This window comes from Portunus trituberculatus, chromosome 9, assembly GCF_017591435.1.
Source record: "Portunus trituberculatus isolate SZX2019 chromosome 9, ASM1759143v1, whole genome shotgun sequence".
Lineage (NCBI taxonomy): Eukaryota > Metazoa > Arthropoda > Malacostraca > Decapoda > Portunidae > Portunus > Portunus trituberculatus.
The window spans coordinates 1,872,501-1,884,905 of NC_059263.1; the positions used below are offsets into that span (position 1 = coordinate 1,872,501).

General features: G+C 39.5%; 2 protein-coding genes across 2 annotated transcripts in view; one reads left to right on the plus strand and one right to left on the minus strand.

Moving 5' to 3' along the window:
* LOC123501181 (myomegalin-like) overlaps positions 1-3,067 on the minus strand; it is a 44,541-nt gene extending 41,474 nt beyond the window's left edge. The window contains 1 exon segment of the mRNA XM_045249832.1: positions 2,849-3,067. Within this exon segment, the coding sequence (XP_045105767.1) occupies positions 2,849-3,003 (155 nt within the window). The 5' untranslated portion in view covers positions 3,004-3,067.
* A 2,351-nt stretch (positions 3,068-5,418) lies between these two features.
* Positions 5,419-12,203, plus strand: LOC123501579 (dnaJ homolog subfamily C member 2-like). The gene is made up of 10 exons (XM_045250500.1): positions 5,419-5,595; positions 6,416-6,603; positions 7,801-7,876; positions 8,252-8,460; positions 8,993-9,082; positions 9,427-9,515; positions 10,504-10,629; positions 10,971-11,058; positions 11,274-11,402; positions 11,534-12,203. Exons 1-10 carry the CDS (start codon positions 5,532-5,534, stop codon positions 11,789-11,791), a joined length of 1,317 nt encoding a protein of 438 aa, XP_045106435.1. The 5' UTR covers positions 5,419-5,531; the 3' UTR covers positions 11,792-12,203.
* Positions 12,204-12,405: the final 202 nt, after the last annotated feature.

Here is a 12,405-nt window from a genome sequence, read left to right on the forward strand (position 1 = left end):
TTTTGATTCTCCTCTCTCTCTCTCTCTCTCTCTCTCTCTCTCTCTCTCTCTCTCTCTCTCTCTTCCACATATCCCTTTATCTCAATCGCTCTCTCTGTCTCTTTTTTTACTTTTCTCTTCCTCCTCCTCATCCTCCTCTTTCGGGTATTCTTCAGCTTTCATCTCTCTCTCTCTCTCTCTCTCTCTCTCTCTCTCTCTCTCTCTCTCTCTCTGTAAGTAGCGTTTAAGGTTATAGTGTAATCATTAATTAGGCAACATTCCTAATATACACCAAGGACAGTCATGAATAAGCCTGAACAGTCGTGAATAATTAGTGAGGATAATCAGAAAATATTCAGCGTTCACCAGCAATGCAGTCATGATGATCGTGCACTCCGCCCTGACCCAGACACCCTCACAACGGTTAGATCGTGAATCACTCACTGCCTTAACGCCGTGGTACAGTGGAACCATGCGTGCTTTGGGGTCCGCGGGGTCTCCAAGCGCACGGGTTCGAATCCTGTCCACGGTCTGAGTGTAGATTGGGCTTCCTCACTCGGGGCAACGGTTTCCTAGCGGGTGGGTTTTGAGATAGGAGGTACCCCCCAAAAAATACCCCTTTAGCCCATAAATTCCCGTGAAAAGCCCACATGGTATAAATAAATAAAAAATAAAAAAACTTGTACACGATCAGATAAAGAACCAGCGATCTCGGTTGTTACAAATACACTCCCATCAGCTGGAGAGGACACACGTCATGACTGTAAGACGTGCTGATTGGCATATCCCCTGGATGTCACAACTCATTATGACGTCGCCTAGAGGTGTATGGAAATTTGATCAGTGTAGGGCATCAATTAGTCAGTGAGCCGCCAAAAAGATCAGACGCGAGATCTGTGAAAATTTGATACGTGCTCAGAAATTTACTAAAGAAGAAGCAACGTCGGCGCTCGATCATGAAGTGTGTGTGTGTGTGTGTGCGCGCGCAAGAATAAGAGGAGAGGAGGAGGAATAAGAAGAGTACCAGAGAAGCATGTAGTGATCAAATATTTCACCACATTTCCCACCAGCACCACCAAGGCAGGGCACCAGAAACACTCCTAAACCTTCAGTCACCTTGTTTACATCCTACAACTTCATTTACCTTGCTTATATCCAACAACTTCAATCACTTTGCTTATATTCTACAACTTCATTTACCTTGCTTACATCCTACAATTTCATTTACCTTGCTTACATAATACAACTTCAATTTCTTTGCTTACATCTACTAAATTCAGCACTCCCTGAACAGACACATTAGGGAGTATCATCTTGGCTACCTAATGAATTCTTTGTACCTTTCCTTCCCCTCTCTTAATTCACTCACACAGCCCCTTCTCTCTCTCTCTCTCTCTCTCTCTCTCTCTCTCTCTCTCTCTCTCTCTCTCTCTCTCTCAACTTTTAAGATTGGACCAGGTGAAGGTTTGTGGTCCCCGGGTTGACTGTGCCCGAACACATGAGACATCCATAACTGGCATCACATAATATTATATCTGTACACAGCCGGGACCACATTTCTTCATGAGTGGCTAATACATAAGGAACCACTATTGTTAGGACCTTTTCCTGTTCCTTCCCCCACTCCCCTTACCCAGTCTTCACAATAAACAACACCAAAAATATATAAAAAGTACACAATTTCCTTCACCACAGCAGTACATTAGTTGTCAATACAGAGCAACACCAGTAAACATCAGTATGAGCAGAACAATCAAGTCTAACAATATATGAACTAGTTAAAAGAGATAGTGGAAGAGACAGGGTATGACAACAGGCCAGCATCATTAATGTTTATCAAAGCTAGATCTAACAACCTGACACTAAAAGACAGGAACAAACACACTGATGGAGACACTAATCGCATCTTTTGTGACTGTAATTTAGAGGATTTAAAGCAGTTTTTGTTATGGTGTCCAGGATATGAAGATTTAAGGAAAAACAATAATTCTGCAGAGACCATATATAGAAGAAAATATTATAGGACTATTACTTTTTGACAATTTAAGGATAAAATAGAAGGAAATAGTGTATGAAATGTGGAAAAAGAGAGAAAGTCAGTAGAACTTGTTGGGCAGAACAGAGTTTTCCAAAGTATCACTATAAAAGCCTTACGCCGGTAAAGAACTTTATATAAGTGAGGTAATAAGAGTATATCAAAACAACATGTGGTCACTTTATGTGCTACTGAGAAGAACCGATTCTAGACATTAACCAAGACAAGAAACAACATCAGGGAAGCCTTATTTTGTTATATTTTTTTGCCCTTGGCCAGCTTTCAATAAAAATAAAATAGAATAAATAAATATATAAAAAATAAATAAGAAATAATATCAAATAAAATAGGTCAAGCTTCCTGACCAACACCTAACCTAACATGGAGGAAGTAATACGCTTTCCTCACAAAACTGCATAATCTTTGACTAACTTCTTTTCATATGAGGGGAAATCTGGTCAAGGGCAACAAAATCAATTAAACAAAAAGGCCCACTTAGATGCCAGTCCCCATACATGTCTGCGAGAGAGAGAGAGAGAGAGAGAGAGAGAGAGAGAGAGAGAGAGAGAGAGAGAGTAAGCTAAAAGAATGGGATAAATGTCTTGAAACCTCCCTCTTCAATGAGTTCAGGTCACAGTGGTTACTGGTACCTTGAGTGAACCTTTGCTTACTCTCTGTGCTGTCTCTCACCAGAACACCACATAAAAATAGTAATAGTAGTAACAGGAGGAGGAGGAGGAGGGAGAAGAGGAAAAGGAGGAGGAAAACAATACTGGAGACTTGTGTAGAAGCTGGATATCGGTGGTCTAGGTAGAGGAGGAGGAGGAGGAGTACCTGGGGGGCGGGTTAGGATCAGCGGGCAGCTCCTGCAGGGCGGCGGCCAGTGAGCTCTGCGTCCTCAGCTCCTCTCCACTCAGCGTCAGCCTTCTCAGCAGATCAGCGTAGTTGAAGCTGATGTCCTCTACCTGGAAGAAGGGTTTGTCAGCCATGGTTCGATGCTGTTCACCATATAACAAGTATTTCCGTTCACTGGTCAACAATGTTCTCTGTCAAACACTCGCGGCTGTGGTTGTGTTTTCCTGCCCGCAACGGATCACTAAACAATGTTACTGGTTTATCTTGACTCTAAATACACTTCTATATTTCCCCAACTCGATGAAAATACAGTATATTTAAAATTGTACTAAATTTTATTGCTAATTCCTGATATGTCGTTCAAATAGCTGTTTTTATTATGCTTTTTCATTCCTCTGCCGTTACATATCCCTGACGTTGATAGTGTTAGCAGTGTTGCCTTTGTATCGGCACTCCCGAATCCGTTATGTTTCTTTTATTGTGTTGCCACTGCTTTCTTTATTTTTCTTTCTCTTATTTTCCAAAACTTGTGGAGCGTATTTTTATGCTCTCTATATTATACACAAAAAGTACTTTTCTTATTAAATTTTGATCTCTGTTCTCCACTTTCTGTATACTTCAAGCTTGCTTTTCCTAGCATCTGGTGTTTCCATTGATTTGTATCCCACATTCATTTTTTTTTCTTTTATTTCCTTGTTTGTTATGTCATTTCCTCTAATTCAGACTGTTTTCTCTCTCTCTCTCTCTCTCTCTCTCTCTCTCTCTATATATATATATATATATATATATATATATATATATATATATATATATATATATATATATATATATATATATATATATATATAGTAAAGCCTCATTATTTTGTCCACCTATTTTTTTTTCCCTGTCCTCATCTCCTCCACTATCCTACCTAGCAAACTTACCTTCCCTCTTAGTATTTGTAAGTATTTTAATTTTCCTTCCATTATTCTTGCCTTCATGTTTGAAATTCCTAATTCTCCCATAAGCGCTGCTTCTTGTGCATATCTTGGTGCCCCCACATGATTCACACTATTTTCAATTCCTTTAAGTTTCCTTATTTCCTCCTGAGTTAAATGTACTATATAAGAGCGCCATGCGCAGTGTACTGCAGGAAGGGCCACACTTTTCCATAAGCCTTTTCTTATAACTAGTTTTAAACAACTTTTAGCTATGATTGAATAAGTTAAGTTTGCGAGCATTCTTGCCTTTTCAATCATGATATGCCTTGAATTTTGAAGTAACATTTTATCATTATTCAAGTTTCAAGGTTATTCCTAAATATTTTATCTCCTTGTTAACTTGGACACCAGCAATCTCTGAAGGTTTTTCCTTCATATTAAATATAATTATCTTGCTCTTATCCTTATTAATTTCTAGGCCATTCTTCTTACTGATTTGCATCGTGGCTTGTATCAACCTCTCTGTATCTTCAATTCCCTGGGCTAGTAGTATACCGTCATCAGCAAAGAAAAGTGATGTAATCTTGAAATTCTCATCTTTATAGCCTCTATCCATTATCTTGTATGCTGTTAATTTGAATACTGTAGTTGAGAATAGATGGAGGCCCTGCAGAGATCTTTCACCAACAGGACTGAAAGCGCCCACCACCTCAACTACTGGGAGCGACTCAAAGAGCTTAGACTCTACTCTTTGCAAAGAAGAGAGCGCTACCTAGTGATGTATGTGTGGAAGATCCTGGGAGGGCCTTGTACCAAATGTGGGCATACAACTTAATCCACATCCAAGAAGAGGGAGGTTATGCTATGTGAAGAGGGCAGAAGCAACGTCTCACAAAATAAAGACTTGCATGCATAAGTGGTTCTCACATAACGCTGTGCTGGACACCATCAGGAACCTGACAGGGGTCACATCTGACCTCTTCAAGGAAAGGTTAAACAGATGGTTGTTTGCAATACCAGACAAGCTCCCAATACCAGGATACTCTAGCTCAACCGGTAACTCACTCATCACATGGAGGGTTGACAGCAAGGATGAACAGCCTGGCCACAGCGGAGCCCACATCAGCTGCGTCCATGACAGGATGAAATTATACAAAAGTAACAAAAGTAAGTAATTATATGACTTCTAGGTAGAAAATAAGAGAAAAAAAACTAAAAAAAAAAAAAAATGTATAGATGGTAGATGGTGAAAGAAAAGAGAAACTATAAAATGACGAACAAGCCAACAACCATGGCAGAGTGATAAAAAAACAAGATCCTCCTTCTTTTTATTTATACCATGTGGGCTTTTCACGGGTATTTATGGGCTAAAGGGGATACTTTTTGGAGTACCTCCTATCTCAAAGCCCATCTGCTAGGAAACCGTTGCCCTGAGTGAGGAAGCCCATTCTACACTCGGACCGTGGACAGGATTCGAACCCGTGTGCTTGGAGATCCCTCGGACCTCAAAGCGCGCATGGTTTCACTGTATTTCATCATTAATGCAACAATGAATGTATCAATCAATCAATCAAGAACAAAAGAGGTGCCGTTGCAAAGGCTCTTCCCGGCTAGAGTGCTTGCGGCTTTACAGTACAAGATCAAGACCAGTTTACTTGTACCTAGTGGAGTAGTGCCTATACTGTTTCGTTTGGGCCTTGGGTTGAGCCAGCGAGCCTGCCAGGTGGGAACAGCGCAGCATGACAGCAGACATGGACACCGAGGACTGCAGTGTGGCGGTCATCATCAAGAGGCGCCTCACACGTACGTAGTGGACAGTACTTTGTGGCAGAGGGCCTGCAGTGAGGCATGAGGTCGTGGTGCTGGTGCTGTCGCTGTCGTCGTCGTCGCCGCCGCACACTGTAGTTTTGAAATCTTTTAGTGTATTTTGGTATATGTTATTATTTTTTTGTAGGAGGGGAAAGCTAGCAAAGGGCAACATAAAACGAAAAATGCCTACATAGATGCCAGTCTCCTTGCAGGTCCGAAAGAGTTAGCCAAAAGAAAGAGATACATGTTATGAAACCTCCCTCTTAAATTAGGTCAAATCGTAGGAATTTGGAAATACAGAAGCAGGCAAGGAGTTTCAGAGTTTACCAGAGAAAGGAATGAATGGTTGAGAATACTGGTTAACCCTCAATCTTTGGACTCCTTGGCCCCCATAAGGGACTCTAACTGAACTTAACCAGAGCAGCTTTCTCCCATGGATGCTTCCATTTTAAGGACTCTGACTTACCTGAGAACTTTGCACACTGCTTTTTTGTATGTTTGAAGTGAGAATTTGTGGAGATAAATGGTTGAGTTCATCATTTTGTCAAATGAAATCAGATGATGTTTCAGAGTACTATATAAATAGCCTCTGCAATGCCACCCATTTATCTTTCTTGGTCTCTATTTTGTTTCTTCTGTGTGTGTGTGTGTGTGTGTGTGTGCACTTTTTAGAGATCAACTAGCTGTTTTCTTCTCTTATTGGATTTTTTCTGTCAGTTTCCCTGCAATATGTTGTTTGTTGTTTATTGTTTTGTCAGTCTCCTGGATGGTGCTTGTGGTAGTTTCAATTTGTTGTGTGTACGTTCCCATGCAGCATTGATCCAGGTGGAGGTGGAGCCTGTGGGGCGATGGTTCCACATCTATGAGGCACGGCGTCTGCGGGGTCACCTCACCTCTTCAGTTGGGGAGAGTGAAGAGGAAAGTGAAGAGGAGGAGGCTCAGGAGGTGGAGGTAGAGGATGACATACACTATCTTCGCTCCCTCAATCCAGCAGACTGGAAGGTGAGAACTCGACCAGTATGGGCCAGCCATAACAATATAAGAATTGAGGAGATTGCCAAAGACCAGTTGACTTATACTGGGTAGCTCCTGCACTAACCATGAATATCTATCCTTTCCCTACTCCTACAGGCAGCCTTCTTTTTGTCATCTTGTCTCCCTAGGCATGTACTTGGTCATGTAACCTTCTCTTGAAATTACTTACAGTGTACAGTAAGTCCTCGTTATACGGTACATATGTGTTCCTGAAAACCTTATCGCAAATCGAAATTACCATATACTGAACCCATTATAACATGTAATAATAGGGAATGCGTTCCAGCACGTCAAAAGTCATCCCTACAGAAATGAAAATGCATGAAAATAATCATATATAAAAAAGAAACAGTGCCACATTGCACAATACTTTTTTGTACATTCAACACTTTCTGTTGTTTTCTTTTACAGTTAGATGTGTCTGTTATTATTTATTTTTTGCATATTTCAGTTAGCAGCAAGCTTCAAGTCCAGAAATTGCTGGATTTTTGAGGTTCAGACTTTATAAGCTGCATATATATATATATATATATATATATATATATATATATATATATATATATATATATATATATATATATATATATATATATATATATATATATATATATATATATATATATATATATATATATATATATATATATATATATATATATATATATATATATATATATATATATATATATATATATATACATACATACATACATACATACATACATAAATACACACACACACACACACACACACACACACACACACACACACACACACACACACACACACACACACACACACACACACACACACACACACACACACGGCCCGGTAGCTCAGTGGTTAGAGCGCTGGCTTCACAAGCCAGAGGACCGGGGTTCAATTCTCCGGCTGGGTGGAGATATTTGGGTGTCTCTCCTTTCACGTGTAGCCCCTGTTCACCTAGCAGTGAGTAGGTACGGGATGTAAATCGAGGAGTTGTGACCTTGTTGTCCCGGTGTGTGGTGTGTGCCTGGTCTCAGGCCTACCCGAAGATCGGAAATAATGAGCTCTAAGCTCGTTCCGTAGGGTAACGTCTGGCTGTCTCGTCAGAGACTGCAGCAGATCAAACAGTGAAACAGTGAAACACACACACAGTTACAGTTTAAGAACATTGCATTTCAGGACCAGGATCATTATGCAGTGCTGGGGCTGCGAAAGCACCGGTACAAGGCCTCTGACGATGACATCAAAAGAGCATGTAAGTCATGTGGAAATGGGAGTTGGAGTGTATAGTGTAATGTGTGTCAAATTTCATTGCATCAGCAATTTGAAAGTATTTCTATAGTACCAGTTTCAGTTGCACTGTTAGCCCTTTTAGCTACTTCGTGAGGCCTGCAGCAAGAAGCATTGTTGCTTGACTTTTATGGCTTAACTGGTACCAAGAGTTAATGCTCAGCATTGACACAACATGGCTAAATACAGAGGTTTTGCTCACACCAGTTATTTTCCAACCATTAATTTTTATGCCAAGATATCTATAAGTCAAATGTAATAATTAGCATTCCCAACACTCAGATAAAGGAATGACAGTACAGAATTAGTATACTCTTGTCCATTGCCTCACTGCCCACAGACCGCATGATGGTTCTGCGCCACCACCCGGACAAGCGGAGAGCGGCCGGGGAGGAGGTGAGGGACGACGACGACTACTTCACCTGCATCACCAAGGCCTATGAGATTCTTGGGGACCCCATCAAGCGGCGCTCCTGGGACTCGGTGGACCCGGAGTTTGATGACGAGGTGCCGGCCGTCAGTGCACACAATAAGGCTAACTTCTTTCAGGTGAATACTGACGGCTGTTGGGAAGTAAAAATTATTTCACAAACAATTCAACGCTCTTTTCAACTCCATACGATATTGTAGTCTCAAGTCTGTTTGTATACAAGGCAAATTTCATGTACATAAATGCTGACTCCTATTATGAAGAAAAATTACTCCAAAAATAATTGAAAGTTTTGCTTGGCCTGCTATTTGATACATCTTTCTTTCACCAATAACCATTCTGGGACTTTTTCTTTTTTACTTTTTGCATTCTCCAAAAATTATACTGGCTAGAAATGACAAAAATTTATTCTTTTCATCCCTTTCTTGTTAGCTGGTAATTATAAAGATTTAATATATTGCTTTTAGTGCTGTGAATGGTTTTATAGCAATGAAGGGATTAACTATCTTATATTGTAATGCTAAGTCTATATATTATACTATGTAGCCTCTCTCTCTCTCTCTCTCTCTCTCTCTCTCTCTCTCTCTCTCTCTCTCTCTCTCTCTCTCTCTCTTCCAGCACATCTTAGTAAAGCACGATGTTGCATTACAGATTTTCACATCAGTATTTGAGCACAATGCCCGCTGGTCCACCCACAAACATGTCCCTGGCTTGGGCAAACCTGATGACACCAAACAAAAGGTCAGTCCAGATTAGCAGCTTAACTAACTGGAGAGACTGACTGGCCTGTACATTTACATCAGATCTTCCATGTTTAGTTTTAGAAGTGAGATTATTTGTAACAGAGATGCAAGTAGGTATTTGCTAATAATCTGTCTTTTATACTTATCATTATCATTGGGTTTGTTGATAGGTAGGTAGACCAGTCATTTTGAAGTTTGTTTGAAATTTTTATATTATAATTTTTTTTTTTTTTTTAACATGGAGAGTCCAGTAACTTAAAATAAAACACCATTTCAGACTTTTTATTGAACACTGTTTATTTTGCATTGTTAACAGGCTGAATAATTTTCTTCACTGTACAGGTTGACCGCTTCTATGGGTTCTGGTATGACTTTGATTCCTGGCGAGAATTTTCATATCTGGATGAGGAGGAGAAGGAGAAGGGACAGGAGTAAGTCTTCACTATTTTGTATGTCCAGGCCTTGTAGAGTTGTGTATATTCCACTTCAGCCTTGCTCTATATTCCCAAAACACAAATGTTGTAATTTGCATCTTGAAATGCTGACATGAAGAAAATCTTAATGTGGACATGAAGAAAATCTTAATGTGAATAAGAAAATATTGCCTAGACTTAAACTAGATTTGACATTGAAAAAAATAATAAAAAAATACTTAGACTTATGCCAAGGAGAGCTCACACAGATTACCATTTATCTTGGCAGCCAAGGAGTGTCACTGGGTAGAGAAATACCATCTTAACTTGTGTCTAAACTTCACATTGGAAAAAATAACAAAAAGATATAACAGTGTGACTAGACAGAATATTCAGTCTCATGTCAAGGAGAACTGGCACTACAGTGTGTTCAGTTGATATATGTGCAACAGGTGGAATGCATATAATAATTGTGCTAAATGAAATGATCCTCCCAGCATGTTATTTCTTGAGAGATCTGGCATGACTTTTACTTGCCAACTCATTGATGTCTTGCTTCAATTCTCTGCTTCCCAAAATGCCCTCAGTGTGTTTCATGCCATTGTAAGGGAAAGATGTTTATTTCTCTATGGTTCTTTCTCTTGCTAATTTCTTTGGCAGGCACACGTAACTTCCAATCCTTCTACTGATAATGATGCCAAAGAGAAAATTACTCACAAAGGCTGAGATAGAAATCATGCATGCCCTTTACAAGGAGAAAAGTCCAATTGGTGCATTGCTGAGAATATTGGAATCAGAAAATTGTTCCTCTATCCTTCTATTGTACCCGGTTTTGCTCCAGATGGGTGAAATCCTTACTGTCTATATATCAACTATGCCTTATTATCCATTTATTTTACCTTTGCAACATTGTATTACTACCATTATCGTCTTAATCTGTCATTTTAGTTCCTTTGAACATTTTGCAGCAGAGCCATATGACTTATAAAGCATTCCATCTTGCCAGCCGGGAGGAGCGTCGATGGATAGAGAAGCAGAACAAGGTGGAGCGAGCGAGGCGTCGGAAAGAGGAGATGGGTCGGTTGCGCAGGCTAGTTGACAACGCGTACGCCTGCGACCCAAGGATAGCCAAGTACGTTTCATTACTTATCTCTGATTTTGTTATTTTTTTCAGAGTATCCTAATGAAAGTGGAAATTTTTTTGCATTATCCTTTGCTCCTGAGATAGTTATTATAAGGAGTAAGTAATTTTATGGCATGAAATAATACTTCAAATTCTGCTTTGATGGAAGTTTGTGATGATTTACATTGCAGAAAATTGTTCTTGTGTTACTTATGACTACTAACAAGGTAAAAAATAATTGCTCCTTTTGCTATCTACTTCTGTAACAAAAAAAAAATAATGAATTTATAAAAAAACAAAGAAATTAAAGAGTTAGCTGATGTTTTAAAATTTATTTTTTGTTTTTATAGATTTAAAGAAGAAGACAAAGAAAGAAGACTGGCTCAGAAGAAAGCAAAAGCAGAGGCAATTAGGCTAAAACAAGAAGAGGAGGAGAGGGTGCGTGAGGCTTTCATATTGTGACCTTTAGTAGCACCAGCTGCTCACTCACTCACTAATACATATATGCATTGATTTCCAGCATAGCTCAAGGCTCTATATTTTTCCTTGCTGATGTGTAATTTACACCTCTTATACTTAGAATTGCCATAAGTTTAAAAGTATCCTCTGTTTGTTTTTTTCAATGATATGTTGTGTAAATTTGGTGTTTCCAGATAAGACGGGAAGCTGAGGAAGCTGAGAGGAAGAAGAGAGAAGCAGAGGAAGCAGAACAAAGAGCAAAACAGGAAGTAGAAAAAAAGGAAAGAGAGGTGCTGAAGAAGGCATTCAAAAAGGAGAGGAAGGTGAGGCATGCAGTTAGCAAGATCAGAAGCACAGGTAGCATGAAAATAGCAGTAAAAAGCAGTAAGATATATGACTTTGCAGTAATAAGAGAGCAGCCAAAGATGGTTAGCACGGTATCCTCTATTCCCAGATGCTGCGTACACTCTGCAAGGACAACAATTACTTTGCATCTGAAGAGGGGGAGCGAGTGCAGACCATGACAGACGTGGAGCTGCTGTGTGAGGCGCTGGAGCTGACTTGTCTGGAGGAACTCAATAAGCAACTAGCACAAGTGGCCCAGGACAAGATGCAGGGGCGGGAGGTGCTCATGAAGGAGGTGAGGGAGAGTGTACACAGTAGTAGTAGAATTATTGGTACTCTGCTGACAAAGGAGGTGAGTGAGTTGTAGATTATTGACAAAGGAGGTGAATTAGGGAGGTGAGTAGTTAGTTGCAGTATGAGCAACAGTAGTAGTTTATTAACAAAGATGTGTGTAAATTATGAAGATTAGTAATAGCAGTTATTTCTTTTATAAAGGAAATGAATAAGGAAACCCAACAGCAGTAGCAGTTTTAGTAGTAGCAGTAGTAGTAGTAGTAGTAATTGTTGTTTATTAACAAGTCTCCTTTTTGACATTTCAAGTCAAACATTTTCTAAGCCTAAACAGACATATGGACCTCTGCATCACTTGCAAGATGAGAATGGTTAAGTAACATTAGTTTGTGTTACATTACCTTACCTGATTAACCAAAGCTAAAATAGTTTAAAGGAAGCTAATATAACATTGAAGTATCCGCCTAAACTTTTTTCTCTAGGATAGTCAAACCAGTAAGCTTTAAAACATTAGACAAATTTATGAGTGGAGATGATACTCATAGATGGAAATAGGTAGATATGTTTCATACAGGAGACACAAAAATGTAGCTTGGAATCCATTTCTTTCCCCACTTTTTAAGGGCTATAGGAAAAGTGCTGAGCATTGAAATTAATGTTAATAAGTACAAAATATTGTACATTGCAGAA